The 15,326-nt window shown below is 42.3% G+C and overlaps 1 protein-coding gene across 3 annotated transcripts in view; it reads left to right on the top strand.

Moving 5' to 3' along the window:
• The first annotated feature begins 4,336 nt into the window (after positions 1-4,336).
• VGLL3 (vestigial like family member 3) overlaps positions 4,337-15,326 on the top strand; it is a 51,020-nt gene continuing 40,030 nt past the window's right edge. The window contains exon 1 of one of the 3 annotated variants that reach the window (XM_062206688.1): positions 4,337-4,803. In XM_062206688.1, coding sequence (XP_062062672.1) covers positions 4,678-4,803 — 126 coding nt within the window. In that variant the 5' untranslated portion in view covers positions 4,337-4,677. The remainder of the gene's footprint in view (positions 4,804-15,326) is intronic. The other 2 variants (XM_062206689.1, XM_062206687.1) reach the window with 2 other exon arrangements.

Here is a 15,326-nt window from a genome sequence, read left to right as displayed (position 1 = left end):
TAAGCTCCCTGCCATCTTTAAGGGAGACATAGCTGGAATTCTTGGTTCCAGTCTTGCTTCTGGCTTCAGCCTGGTCCAGCCTTGGTGGTTGTGGCCATTTGAGAAGTAAATCAGTGCCTGGAAGATTTCTCTCTCTCTCTCTCTCTCTCTCTCTCTCTCTCTCTCTCTCTCTCTCTCTCCTGCTTTTCAAATAAATTAATAAGTAAATTCTTAAAAAATAAAACTCTACCATATATCTGAGGGAAGACAGGTATGCATACTCTCCTACCAGATCTCTGCAATAGCTCTCCTTAACAGCAGTTATCCTGGTTTATTAATGAGCCAACCAAGGCTGAGATCTGTGACAAGCTACTTTCTGTATCTGTATATTCTTCTAGATTTTAATTCTTGGCAGAATTTATATCTTTACTGCCACATTTCCTTTTATATACACACAATATTGCTATAAAGGAATACATTTTAAAAAGGATATTGCCTTGCAGGAGGATTTTGCTGAATACCCCCAGGCTTTGCTGTCCATGCCTTTTAGTAATCAAGAACTACATCTTTGTCATACAATAAATATTTTTGCAACATGGTAGAGGCAATATGAGTCAGATGGAAGGTACAACAGTTGGGGGAACAGGCATGTTGAATCTACTCCCGGCTTTTTTTCTCATTCAAGAAATATTTACTGAACATCTTCCAAATGTTAGATATAGGGTAAATGAGATATGGGTTACCACTGCAACAATCAAATACAGGGGACAGATATTGAACACATATTTTGTAATTGAACAAAAATTATTAGCTACAGACACATTTAGACGTTGCAAGAAAATATTGGAAGTATGCAGTGTTTTCAATAGAGGATGTGCTGGAGAAAGGCTATTGTCACAAGTTAACTTTGTGGCCTAATTCAGTCACTTTATGCTCTAGGGATCAGAATTTCTCACACCACCAGGACCTCGTCCTTTTAATTTATAATACAAATAGTGGGGGCTGGTACTGTGGAGTAGCAGGTAAAGCCACTGCCTGCAATGCCGGCATCCCTTATGGGCGCCGGTTCAAGTCCTGGTTGCTCCACTTCTGATCCAGCTCTCTACTGTGGCCTGGGAAAGCAGTGGAGGATGGCCCAAGTGCTTGGGCCCCTGCACTCATGTGGGAGACTTAGAGGAAGCTCCTTGCTCCTGGTTTCAGATCAGCGCAGCTCTGACGCTCTGACGGTAGTGGCCAACTGGGGAGTGAACAAGCAGATGGAAGATCGATCTCTCTCTCTCTCTCTCTCTGCCTCTCCTTCTCTCTCTGTGTAAGTCTGACTTTCAAGTAAATAAATAAATCTTAAAAACAAAATAGAAATCCTGGAACAGAGATTGTTAGTGTGATAACAGCAGTGTCCACAGAACTGCTGGGAACAAGTGCATTGAAGTGAGCTTCATCAGAAGTTTTAGGAATGATTCCTTGAAGAACGAGAAAGAAGTTAGCAAGTGAACAGTGACCGTGGTGCAGGTGCCTTGCACATCTGTAAACATCCACAGCAACAGGAAACCACGGCTCCTTCCTAGAATGGGAGACCATTCAGATGGCCATATAAACACTGGTAGTAGACAGTGACATGGGCAGAGTCAAGATTTGAAGGTTAAAGAATTTGGACTACAGGGAGTTATTGTGACTTTCTTAAAACAGAGACAAAACATCATTATTCTATTGAATTTGCAGTGCAGTGCCTGAGTCAATAAACAACAGGAGTGTAATTATGAAGAATGTATCAGATGAGGGTTCAACTTGGAGCTTGAAATCATTGAGGAGCCTTTTGCAGGACTGCCGATGACAGATGCTTCATGAACTACAGATTATAGCAAAGGAGGAATGGTGATGAGGGGAGAACCAGTAGAAATGTAAAAGGGATCTACTGAACTCCAAGAGCAAATGTGAGGACTTCAAGGACTTCAAGCAGAATAAAGATGAGTCAGAGAATTCCTACGTGTCCAACTGTGCAGCTGGTAGATGGGAGTGTATCTGAGGTGGGGATTAAGAGGAAGAGCTGGGGGCCTGCACTGTGGCATAAAAGGTAAAGCCGCTGCCTGTGGGCCCACATCCCATAAGGGAGCTGGTTCAGGTCCTGGCTGCTCCACTTCCGACCCAGCTCTCTATGACGGCCTGGGAAAACAAGAGAAGATGGCTTAAGTCCTCGGCCCCCTGCATCTACGTGGGAGACCTGGAAGAAGATTCTGGCTCCTGACTTCACATCGGCCCATATCTGAGATGGAAGATTCTCTCTCTCTCTCTCTGTCTCTCTGTCTCTTTCTCCCTGCTTATGTAACTCCACATTCAAATAAATAAATAAATCTTAAAAAAAAAAAAAAGAAGAGCTGTTTCAAGTTGTGGGAGGATTAGTGTTAGTGTGACTTCAGTCCCTAGTGAACACCTTTCTGGGGTCAGCTAGAAGAAGCTGAATAGGTGAGCCTAAATCATAGGAAAGTAGTCTGACCCTAGGATGCCAATTTGAGGAAAAGGCAGTAATAAATATTTAAATGAGGCTAGCGCTGTGGTATAAAGGTAAAGCTACCACCTGTGGCACTGGCATCACCTATGGGTGCCAGTTTGAGTCCAAGCTATTCCACTTCTGATCCAGCTCCTTACTAATGTACCTGGAAAAGCAATGGAGGATGCTCCACATCCTTGGGCCTCTGCATCCACATGGGAAACTCAGAAAAAGCTCCTGGTTCCTGGCTTGGGATCAACCCAGCTTCAGTCATTGCATCCAACTGGGGAGTGAACCAGCAGATGGAAGCTCTCTCTCTCTCTCTTGCTCTCGCTCCCTCTCTCCTCCCCCCCCCCCACTCTGCCTTTCATATAAAATTAAATTAAAAAACACAGCCTCCTTACAAAAATATTTAGTTATTTTTATGTTTCTTACTTACAGGAACACTCACAAGAAAGGGCACAATTTAAAGTTCAAGCTGTGTAAATTCCTAATAAACATTTTGTAAATATGTGATAGATAAAAATGAGTAAGTCGATAGAAACTGTTATGGTTTATGTTGGTTGTTACAGCAAAAAATTCCTATGCAACTATTATATTTTGTTTGAATATAGGTGTGAATGTATGTACATGTTTTTGTGTATATGGTTATATAAATATTGACAATACACTAGAAATGTACATGTCTGATAGGGTTAAAAGTCCAAGAAATTCTAGGTCCATAGTCTTTCCTCTGTAATATGATGTCTTTCTCTACTCTTATAGGGATACGGGTCTTATTGGACTAGGATCTCAAATTTAAGCCCTCATTTGAACTTAATTATCTCTTTTAAAGGCCCCATCTCCAAATACAGTTATTCAGTCCTTAGAGCTTCAGCATATGAGATGGGATGAGGGGCACAATGTAGTCCATGGCATCAGTACATTTGACCTCCAAACTGCCTTTTCCTCTGAAAACGAAAGATTGTCTTGAGTCATTAAAGACGGTGCTTCTATATGAGCAGAGATAGGTGTGTTTCAAGAGCTAGAGTTTTCTCATTTGTAAGAGAGTCCTTTTCTACTGGCTAAACGGGAATAGAATTATATTCCTACACACATTCCCCTTTTCCACTTGGGAGAAGGTTATAAGCCATTTGAAAAATTAAGCAACTTCTCTTTATATAGTAGCTGAATGGACTGGATCAAGTATTTTCTTTTGCTCTATGGAAACGAAGCGACACAAGCCAGAAGCGGTGGACTTCCCACACGAATGCCATGCCGTGAAGGTGTAAATTTCCAGGAGCGATTGCCTGTAGGAAACCGTGCTGCATTCTTGGCATGTGCACACTTGCAATCACGTTCGCTTTCACTTAGGGTTATTTTTAACGTAGGAGCTAACCTTAGTTTATTTTATGCCTGCTCTGTTCAACCTCTTGGTAGGAGTACATTCGGCCTTCGTTTGGCCCCAGTCTCTCAGCTGGTGCTCCCTGCGAAAAGCTCCTGGGAATTGGGGAGCCCTGGGCCTGGCGGCCAGGTGACGGAGACACCGGGTGGGAACCCGTCGAGCCTCCTGCATACCATTCCCCTCCCAGGCCGGGAGGCGGAGAGGGCAGCAAACTTCGCTCCAATCCGCATCCAGCCCTCGCCGGGGTCCCCCTGCTGGGCGACCCGCGGGCCGCCGACCGACTTGGAAGAACTTTGCGAAGCGGAGCCTGGGGAGCCCGCGCTCCCCCCTTTCTCCCTGGCTCACCCCCTCTACCCCGCCCCGCCTCACCCTGCCCCCGCCTTCCCGGCCCTCGCCCAGCCCGCAGCGCGGGTGATAGGACGAGCCCCGGGCGTGCATTGTGTACATGCAAACCAGCGGCCCGGCTCCCCAGAGCTGCCCGACGCTGGCCGGGGCTGCGGCTGGCGTTGCTGTCCTCGCCGGAGCCGGGCGCTGTCATGCTCCTGCCGCGCGGCGGCCGGCTGCGCCCCGGGGCTGCTAGATAGGCGCGGGCAAGAGGGCACCCGGAGGGGCTGAAGATGAAGGTGCCCGCGCATGGGCCCCCGCTGATTGCCAACCCCTCCCGAGCCCGCGGCCGGCGCGGAGCCGAAGGCCTCCGAGGACCCGCCTTCGCCGCAGTAGCAGCTGGAGCAGCGACAGAGGCGGCAGCTGCGGCGGTGGCGGCGGCGCCCCTCGCGCCAGCGCGTAAAGCGGCGGCGGCAGCTCGGGGGCCGCCGCTGCCCCGGCTGCCATGAGTTGTGCGGAGGTGATGTATCACCCCCAGCCTTATGGAGCGCCCCAGTATCTGCCCAACCCTGTGGCAGCTGCAACCTGCCCAACAGCCTACTATCATCCGGCGCCCCAACCTGGCCAGCAGGTGAGTCAGCGGCCGGGCAGCCTGCCGGGGGCGGGGGCGAGGGGCACCCGGAGTATCGGTGTGGGGCTCCGGCGACCGCCCCGCTGGGAAGGGTGGCGCACAGGATGCTCCAGCGCTGGGACTTGCGGGAGTGCCGGCGAGCGGACAAGCCGGGCTCCGGGGGTAAGGGTCGAAGGGCCAGGTGGCCCGTGGCGATTCGGTGATGTGAGCCCATGCCTGGCTGGGGGGGCTTCACTGAGCTGCGGTCACACGGAGCTCAGAGGCTGCTCCCCACAGCCACCCTAGCTCCTGGGACGCAGTTCACTGAAGTTCTCCGAGGGCGTCTGTCTTAGGACCTATGTGAGTCAACTTCCCTCTGAAGCGACGGTTTTGTTTCTTCCTAAAGGTAGAGTGTTTTAGGATGTTCTCCGTGGCTCAGGGAGCTCACGGAGCTCCTGAAATAATCCTCCTTTCTGGGCGTTTATGGTGGCGCATTAGCGTAGCGTTTCTCGATGCTACTAAAACTTCCCCCGTAGTCACTCGCTCTATGATGTGACTGTGACTTGGAAAGCCAGGATCCAGTCCAAGGTTCTTCATTCATTTTGTAACCCCCTTAAAGCCCAGAGCTTGTTGTACAGTAAGCGCGTGGTCTGTTGACAGCATGTACTCGGTCAACAGATAACCTTGGATCTCTGGATACCGGGTCTGCACCCCGCCAACAGCCACTGAAAATTCAGGGGCCGGGAAGTGGGAACATGATCTGGTTACTTTTGAAGGGAGATTGGGCCGTGGGGTGGGAAGGGAGTGGATTTGGCTCTAGGTGCCCGTGAACATTGCTGTCTGAACACAACAGTGAGTGGGTCAAGGTTTCAAAACATGTTGATATGTGGCAAGGGGCTCTAGCAAGGTAAGGTCCTCATCAGGCTCTAGGGGGTAGGGTTGGTTGATTTGGTGACACTTTAAAAATTTGCAAATAGAAAATGATCATCCTCTGACTTAATTAATTAGCCTGTCTCTTGACACTCATAGGTTCTATTGTGGCTGTAAGGGTTTGGCTCTTTAATGCATCTGGCCTTTTGCTCTCTACATTTCTTCTACTTTTGGCCCTTTGCTAGATTTACAGCGCTACTCTTTGGGAAGAAATGACAACTTTCTGTTTAGAATTTAGGGACTGTACAAGGCAGCCTGTTCTGGAAGAGTGCATGCCACAGAATCATCTTCTAAAAAGCACTAGCATGCCCAGGAGCAATGAGGGCAAAAGAGTAGAAGCATTACTTACTTGCTATCATTCCTTTTTTAAAAAAGAAAAAAAAATCCAGCTTTTCAAGGAAAAAACTTACTTTGGCGGAAGGGATGAGAAAGTCTTTTGAAAGTTATGGTCAAAGGTGACAGTTTATGCTGTTTGTTTTTCCTTGACTTCGCATCTAACAAAATATACAGGATGGAAAGAATACACAGGCTCCAGTCAGGCGAGGGAGGCAAAGAGCCCTGGGTATTGGGAATCCTTGGTCATGGAGGAAGCCCCCTTCCCTCCACCTTCAGTTGTCATCTGGAATCGCACAAGCTCCAGACTCAAACTGTACTGACTATTTAGGAAGAAAGTTTTCCCCATGGGTAAAAATAAAAATAAAACCAAAAGCCAGCAAACTAGTAGAAATTGTGATAAAAGCTTTTTTTTTCAGAATTGTGAAATTAATTCCATTAAAATATGAACTTATTGGTGGAAGTCAAGAATGCGGTGTTTTTGTTTTGAGCTAGAAAACAAAACTTAATATCATAAAAATCAACAATTTCCAATCATGCTAGTGTTCAATAAGATTTTGTCTCCAAAAACTTTAACATTTATAATAGCCCTGAGACGCAATTTCCCAGATCCTTTTGCTTAAACTATCAGCAAAGAATGAACTTTCTTACAAAAAGTTAAATTGTTTCCACTGGTGAGTTAGTTGCACAATGATCAACTTCTACTGTATCTTGGACTTCTCTAGACATTGCTTAAATGAATGTCTGGCTGTGTCTACCATAAGAATTTAATTGAGAGGTATTCTGGGAAATTTTCATGTTGTTTTTACAAAAGTAGCAACCAGTTTAAGATTTCTCCTTTTGATAAGCAAAGGGACCAGTTAACTGTAACAGGCTAGCAAAATAAAAAGTGACTTGAGAGTGTGACTACTGTTCTTTTCCTGTCAGGAGTTTATTTTGATGACCTATATTTTCTATTAGAAAAAGAAGTAAATCAGGAAATTCTTATCAGGCTGACAGCATTTTTAGGCTATGTAGTGCGTGGGTGAAGTGGGACTAATATTGACTTGGCTGTAATGCAGTCATCCGAGAATACATATTTTGGTTGTTTTTGCATTCCATAAGGTTTTATCATTATTATCCATGAAGATTGTTTTCTCCGTACATGGGAAGTGACCCCTAATAGCATCTTGCCTGGGAGACATAAGGAAGGGCTACAATTTCTGATGCAATTGAAAAATTGATTTGTTCAGGACAAAAAAGGAAAAAGAGCAGAAAAAGTGACAGAGTGATCAGGAAAGTTTCGTGGTCATTTATAAAATGCTAGAAAAGAGGGCTTTGAAGCTTTGTTTTACTTCTGTGTTCACTTGCAGTAGTGTACCTTTGAGCTGATTTTTTTCTTTTCTAACCTGTATTGCTCTGGAATCCTAGTAAATTAGGATCTTATAATGGTTAATGGTACATTAGGATGGATTTTAAAGACAGCCGTACCCTCCATCTTCAACTGTGATCGTATAATTTTGCAATTCTTTAGGAAGTAACAGAAGTTCATTCTCCAGGCATGTGTGCTCTGAGCTTTTCTTCTAAAAGCACGATTGTCACACTTCAAATTTTAAGTTAGGTTTTTATTGAACATACATGCTTTAGGTAGGTGTTAGTAGATGTTGTAAAATCATAGTCATAGGATTAGCACTTTGGCATAGTGGGTAAAGCCACTGCCTGTGACACTGGCATCCTATATGGGTGCTGCTTCAAGTCCCAGCTGTTCCACTTCCAATTCAGCTCCCTGCTGATGTGCCTGGGAAAGCAGTGGAAGATGACCTAAGTGCTTGGGCCCCTAAACCTATGTGGTAGACTCAGAAGAAGGTCTTGGTTCCTGGATTTGATATGGCCAAGCCTTGGCCATAGCAGCCTCTTGGGGGTTGAACCAGAAGATGGGAGGTTTCTTTCTCTGTGTGTCCTTCCCTTTCTCTCTGTTACTCTTTCAAATAAAAATAAATAAATCTTACACACACACACACACACACTGTAAGACATAGTTACCTGAATGTAGATCAGTCTGCGCTTCAGTCTGCTGTGTGGGCATATGGTAGGCTAAATGAGTCAGAGAAGTCTGTGGATATGTCTAAAGAGTGCATTTTATAGTCCCTGACTTTAATCATTAGAAATTGCTTGGCAGTGCATAAATTTTAGAGCATGCATTTCTGAGGGCTGCTAAGTAGCCCATTCACTTTCTCTTCTTAGCCCTGATACATTAGTGTCTAAAATCTCAGGAGAACCTTGGACACAGTCTCTCAGCACATGCTCTGAAGGCTGATGGCACTGCCGGACGTGTACCGAAAGGAATGTACTTGTCTGCCTGTAGTGACAGTAAGAACCAACAGAAAATTTCAAAATATGTGTCAGGCACAATTGACGGCAATAATATGAAATCATAGATTCTCCTCATACTCAGTGGATTTCTCATCTTCTGTGCAGACAGTCTGCTGTCTCAGTCGTCCTCCCTATTTATAAAGTTAATGTTAGGAAGATACTCAGAACACAGCTTGCAGAGTTGTGTAGTTACAATAAGGCAGTGAAAGAGGAGAAGAGTGATTCACTTCTCAGTAGTGCACAGGGGTCTGTAACAATCAGACGTTGTGCTTCCTATAAGATAGAGCATATGTTCTGCGTCCTTTTCCAGGGTAACAGCTGGGTGAATCTCCCAGTTGAAAGAATTAAGAGGCATAATTAGTTATAAGTTTCACAGAGTTGTTACGAACTCTTTCTCTGGATCCTGCCACCTTGGTTAAGTCATGAAACTGCTCAGAGATTCTTTTTGTAATGGAAAAACTCTGGAAAAAACATACTTCAGCTCCTCCTTTTATAAACAGGAAAATGGATATTCATAGGACTGAAATGCCTGGCTGAAGATTTCAAAGCTAATTGGTGACAAAATAGGACCACCAAATCTCCCTCTGCCCAATGTAGCATCTTTCCACATGCCTTGTAGTCTAACAAGCTATTTCTTTCTCTTTTTTTTCCCTACTATTGCACAATAGACTTATTTTTGTCTTTAGTGCCTTAATCAACTTTTTTTTGATAAAGAAGATTAATATGCAGTAGATTCTTTGGCCTTAGAATTTGAAATTCTTTCCAAGTCCTTCATAGTACACTTTTTAAGTTTAGGCATTCCAGAGGCCTTTTGCAGGCATTTGTATTATGCTAATGACTTTTGCTATCTATGTTGCATCCTTTGTTGATGAGGCAGGATATCCACTTAGCAAATGAACACTTATTTATTTAAAATAAAATAAAGGAAGTGATAGTAACAGTCTGTTTTAAGTGCTCTATCATTGGTATTCCAATGTAAGTTTAGATTCATTAAGAGGAAAGGATACAATTATAACCTAAATAGTTTCAATATACAGCCAACTTATGGAGGGCAGCGGATCTAATTTTCTTGCATCTGTAAGCAAGGATTTAAGTGGATTTATGAAAGAATTCATGCAGGACTTCTTTGAAAAAGGACAGCCTCAATTATTCCACACTACATAAAATTAATGTGACTACAGAAATGAAGAAGCTTCAACTGCCCCACAGCTTCATGCACCCAATACCTTTGGTGCTGCAACATACAAGGTTAGAGGAAACATTAAACTTTTAATTGAACTGTTGTCTCCTGCAGTCAGCCAGAAGAGAGGGTGCAGCACTGATGGTGAGGGCAAGATGGAATTGCTTAAAATCATGCAATGTGAGCGTGTGTTTTCCAAGAAAATCCCCAAAATGACACTTGGGCAATGTAAATGAAGTATATTTATGTTAAATGCAAGGGAGTCCTATTTCACTTAGCACCTATATAGCAAAATCTTACATCTCACAAAGTTTGAGAACCAGGAACACAACCAGAACCTAGGGAAATGGATGCTGAGACGTGAGAGCCTTGTTCTTTTGTGTATCTCTTTGGGCTGCTGCAGAAGACATGTTGAGTTGACCTCCTAGAGCAGTAGGTATACTTCTGGTTTTTATCTACCTGCAAAGGGAATTTTCAATGATAATAAAGTTACTTATATTCCTGATGCCTAGAGAAAATTTGTCATTTGCTTATTTTTTATTTATTTTTTATTTATTTTTTTGACAGGCAGAGTTAGACAGTGAGAGAGAGAGAGAGACAGAGAGAAAGGTCTTCCTTTCCGTTGGTTCACCCCCCAAATGGCCGCTACGGCTGGTGTGCTGCGCTGATCAGAAGCCAGGAGCCAGGTGCTTCTCCTGGTCTCCCATGCGGGTGCAGGGTCCAAGCACTTGGGCCATCCTCCACTGCACTCCCAGGCCACAGCAGAGAGCTGGACTGGAAGAGGAGCGACCAGGACAGAATCTGGTGCCCCTACTGGGACTAGAACCCGGAGTGCCGGTGCCACAGGCGGAGGATTAGCCTAGTGAGCCTCGGCGCCAGCCTGTCATTTGGTTTTCATTCTAAAACTTGGGTGCTTAACTTGCATCTCATTCCCTAAGCCTTGTTTTTAAGCTAACTGAAAATAAAAAAAATCTGAAAACTAGCACCCTCATTGATAGATAATAATATAAGGTACTGTCTCCAGAAAAAAACATTTTTGTTCAAGAAACAAAGGCTGTCTAATAAGCAAATTTCAGATCCTGGGCAATGATTTTGAACAGAGCTCTGCCCTGTCTTTTAAAGTGCACCTATCTAAGCAACTTTTTTTTTTTTGTTTGTTTGTTTGTTTGTTTTTTGTTTTTTGTTTTTAGCTTTGATTATGCATTTAGGAAGACCCTAAGAATGCCTTGAACCATTAGACCAAACAGCTATTGTTAGAAAAAGTCCTAAATGCCATATTTATAGATATTTCAGTGAATACAAGATTTATGCCAGTAATTTATAAGTATAGTCTGAACTTGAGTAACAACTATTTTCAACTTGTTTCTTGTGTTTGTAAAGGGGAAAAAAGACCTAAACTAAACAAGTGTCTTTTCCTCTTAAAACCATGTCTTTTTTAGTGCGTGCAAACACTTGTCCTTTAGTGGATGGAGTAGGGAGACTCTCAGGATGTATTCTTGCTTGCTATTACAAAAATACAACAGTTTTTTTTAAAGATTTGTTTATTTATTTCAGAGGCAGAATTACAGACAGAGAGTGGGGTCTTCCATCAGCCATTTCGGTACCCAAATGGCCATAATGGCCAGAGCTGGGCTGACCCAAAGCCAGGACTCAGGAGCTTCTTCCAGGTCACCCACATGGGTGCAGGGGCCCAAGCACTTGGGCTATCTTTCATTGCTTTCCCAGGTCATTAGCAGGGAACTAGGATGGGAAATGCAGCAGCTGGGACTTGAACCAGGATGACAGCACCGCAGGCAGCTGCTTAGCCCACTTCCCCACAGCATGGAGCCCCAGTACAATGGTATTTTAAAAGGAATACAAGGATGCTTTAAAATGTTGGTGGAAAAATGGTCAAGTTTATTTTTGTGCAAAAAATGAGACACATGTAGTGTTTTATAATATGCATTTTCTGGGAATATTTTCTTTACATTTTTATGTATTTATTTGAAAGGTAGACAGACTCAGATCAAGGAAGGTAGACAGTGGGAACTCCCATCTGGTAGTTTGCTGTCTAAATGCCTACAGTGGTCAGGGAAGTTGGTGGGAGGCCAAAGCCGGGAGCAAGGAACTCCATTCACATCTCCCATAGGAGTGGCAGGAAGCAAATTATTTGAGCCACTGCTGTCTCTCAGTCTGCATTAACTGGAAGCTGGAGTCAGGAGCCAAGTATCAAACTGAAGTATACTCCCATGTGGGACACAGGCATCTTAACCACTAGGCCAAACTCCCACCCCTCTGTGAACTTTCTGAAGTATCTTTATAGATAAAGGAAGGACCATAGCTAATTCCTTAAAATTCAGCTAGATGACCCATGTCTGCAAATGAATTAGTCTTCAATGGTTTTTGAGGGTTTGTTTTGGCCTAGTGTCCTGAAAAACCAGAATAAGTGGTCAAAGTAAGAAACAAAATTAAGTGTGAATTTGTCTAGAGCTCCAGGATGTTGCTTATTAGGATATAGAGTTGGATAAGACCTCCTAAATAATCAAGTCAAAATTCCTCATATTCAGAAGAGTAAACTAAGAGCCAGGAGGTTCAGTGACTTGATCAGACTCAGGGAATTAGTTCTGCTTAAAATCTTCTTTCTCATTTCAGTTCTCTTCATATTGAATTCTTTGCCCTTCTGGGCTCCCAAAATAATTCATTATTTATCTAATGTTATCTTCTTACTTATATTTTCATTTGGGGATATTAGCTACTTGGAAAAATAACGTAGTTCACCAAATGGATAAACCATGAAGCTCTCTTTCTTTGCTGTTGACCTTAAATTGCTCTTCCAAGTAACTAGGAGCAGTTTGAGTTTAGGGACAGGCTATGGTTTTCATCTTTGTATCTCCAAGTCTCTGAACAAGTACTAATACAAGAAAGGAATGAATTGACAAGTAGATGAGTGAATAAATAATAGACAATTTGAGAAATGAAATCATAACCTAAATCTAGTAATAGGATTATGCAAACATACAAGAAATTTATACATCGGAAACTGTTGTTTCATTGAAAGTAGTTGGTTTGAGAGAGAACACATACTCTAATGATGTGATCATTGCTCAAAACATCTTGGGAATGCAAATTCTGAAATTGCCTCTAAGCCTGTGGCACATTTTTTTTGAACATGCTCAAAACTGGAAAGTGTTCATCTTTGGAGGGGGTAGGTTTAATTTTTGATAATGACTAGAATCATTTAGTGGCAATGTGCTCAAAATTAGCTCATCATGTTAAGTCATATTATTTTTGCTTTCCTCTTCTCTACTGTTAAGAAAAATAAAAAAAAAAAAAACAAAGACAGACAGATTCTTGAGGTGTGACTGTGTTTCACAAGTTAACTCTGCTCCATTTCTAAAATAGCATTTCCAGAAAAATTGCTGGCAATTGTGTTATGTATCTGATTTGCCAAGGAGACGATACATTTTTTGATAGAGAAGTTCATTTTCATCTAGGTACATTATTTTTTTTACTGTATTACTTAATAGCCATAACTCAAATATATGTTTGCAGCTCTATTTTTTTAATGGCAATAAAGATCTTTAGACTATGTTAGACTGCAGTGCCATGGGCTTTGTTTGTTTACTCAGTTAAAATAAATACCATGGAGAGATACTCATTTACTTTAGTCTACTTTCTTGGCACAGGGTTTATGGTCAGACAGAAGTAGGTTCTGACTACATCTCTGCCACTTCCTAGGTAGATGACCCCGGTCAAGTAAGTCAGTTTTTATACAATCAAACTGAGAATTTTTATTTTGACAAAAAGTTTGTGTGAGAAAGTCAAGATAAACAAAATATGTAAAAGCCAGTAGCATATCTTCCTTAACATGGCCTAACATTGTACAGATTAGTCCATGCTTCTCTAAATAGGCTAAGAATGACAACTTCAAGTCTTTCCATGAGATGTTTAAGGAAATCTATTATATAAGTTAAGTGAGAAAAACATGATGAAAATGGAATGTGCTGGCTTTTATGGACTTAACGATTTTGAAAGTTTAACTGTGGGCCAGTTTTTCCTTAAGGCCCCAACCATGCTTCTGAACATAAAAGAATCATTGTATTTAAAGAAGATAACCAGTGAAATTTTAAAAACCAAACAAACAAACAAAAAAGACGATAAAGAAAGAAACAACAAAAAACGTGCTATTTCTAAATATCCAATGATTCATTAAAATACTTTTGTTTCCTTAGGAAAAAAGTTTCCACATATGCACAGTAATCACTTGGCATTTTGCAGGCTTAAGCCTTGGGGAGTTAGTGGTATTTGGCTCCTGACATGGAAGTCTTTCTCTTGTCAGACAAATCCTTTCCCTTGCACATTCCTGCTGAAGTTTGTTTCTGTTGTGCCTAATGGCAGGCTTTGAGGTGGTTGGGTATGGTTCACACTGCCTAGGCCAGCGCTCTCCACTCTCCTGTTCCAGTTCCCTCCATGTGTGCTTTAACTTTGTGCTGTTAACTTGTTCATTGTTTCACCTAACTCAACAGTCCTTTATCTGGGGAAAGACTGCCATTGCTGTGCAGTGTCCATGAGGACTAAATGTGCATTAAATAAATTCCCTTGTAATTTTTTAAGTCCCTTTTGATGGCTTCTTTATTTTCTTCAAGGTCTTTTAAGAGAAGCATGACTATTTCTGTGAGACTTGGATATTTTTAAGAAGTGATTGTGTATTTTGAGAAAAATGCAAACTAGTTTACATTTTGGCCTTGACTGAAGAAATCTAGATTATGATGATATGAGATTTAATCTCAATGTTTAGAATTTCATATACTATTTCTAAGAAGGAATGTCACTTTAGGGAAGTTCCATTCCAAGCAATAAGCATCAGTTGTGTGCAGAATATGGCAAAAGTGCACATGAATCACATGCTCAGTTTAAGAAAAGGCAGATATTGAATGTACAATCACCAGAGCACAGATATCAGAAAGTAGTTAAGTCTGGGCCAGCATTGTGGCGCAGTAGGTTAAGCCACTACCTGCTTAACCAGATGGGTGCTTTTTCGATTCCTGGCTGCTCCACTTCCAATTCAGCTCCTTGCTAATGCACCTGGGAAAACAGAGAAAGATGGCCCAAGTCTCTGGGCCCTTGCCACCCATATGGGAGACCTGGAAGAAGCTCCTAGCCACTGACTTCGTCCTGACCTAACCCTGGTTATTGTGGCCATTTGGGAAGTGAACCAGCTGACAGGAGATTTCTCTCTCTCTCTCTCTACTTCCCTCCCTGTATCTTGACTTTTAAATACAAAATAACTATTAAAAAATAAAGGAAAGTAGTTAAGGCTCAAGAGTCTATGAAGAAGAAAATTAGGACTGTGGAAGTGTCAGCCCATGAATCAATTCCTATCTAAAATTTCTATTTCCTTTTTCTTCATACATATACTTAGTGTTTAAAAAAGCATATGCAAATTCAGGTTTAGTATTGTGGGTAGGTATCAGGTCATTCAGATGCTTGGAATATTTACTTTAACCAGTGAAGTTGATGGTGAGGCTCTAAATGCATTTGTGCTATATGTGTAAAATTTATGTTGGTTCACTATAATCTGTGAAAATTAGCCCAGCTTCATGTGAAAATGGTGCAAATAGGGTAACAGATATTCTGATGTATTGCCAATAGGTAGATGTGTCAGAGACATCTTTTTTTGTAAAGTCACAGGTGTCTGCAAAATTCAAAATAAATATTTCAGTGTACACAATTAATTTAAATTGAGAAATACTACAAATAGATGAAATAT

The sequence above is a fragment of the Lepus europaeus genome, chromosome 2 (genome assembly GCF_033115175.1).
Source record: "Lepus europaeus isolate LE1 chromosome 2, mLepTim1.pri, whole genome shotgun sequence".
Taxonomy (NCBI): domain Eukaryota; kingdom Metazoa; phylum Chordata; class Mammalia; order Lagomorpha; family Leporidae; genus Lepus; species Lepus europaeus.
The sequence above is the reverse complement of the archived record's forward strand: the minus strand, read 5'-3'. Positions and strand labels throughout refer to the sequence as shown.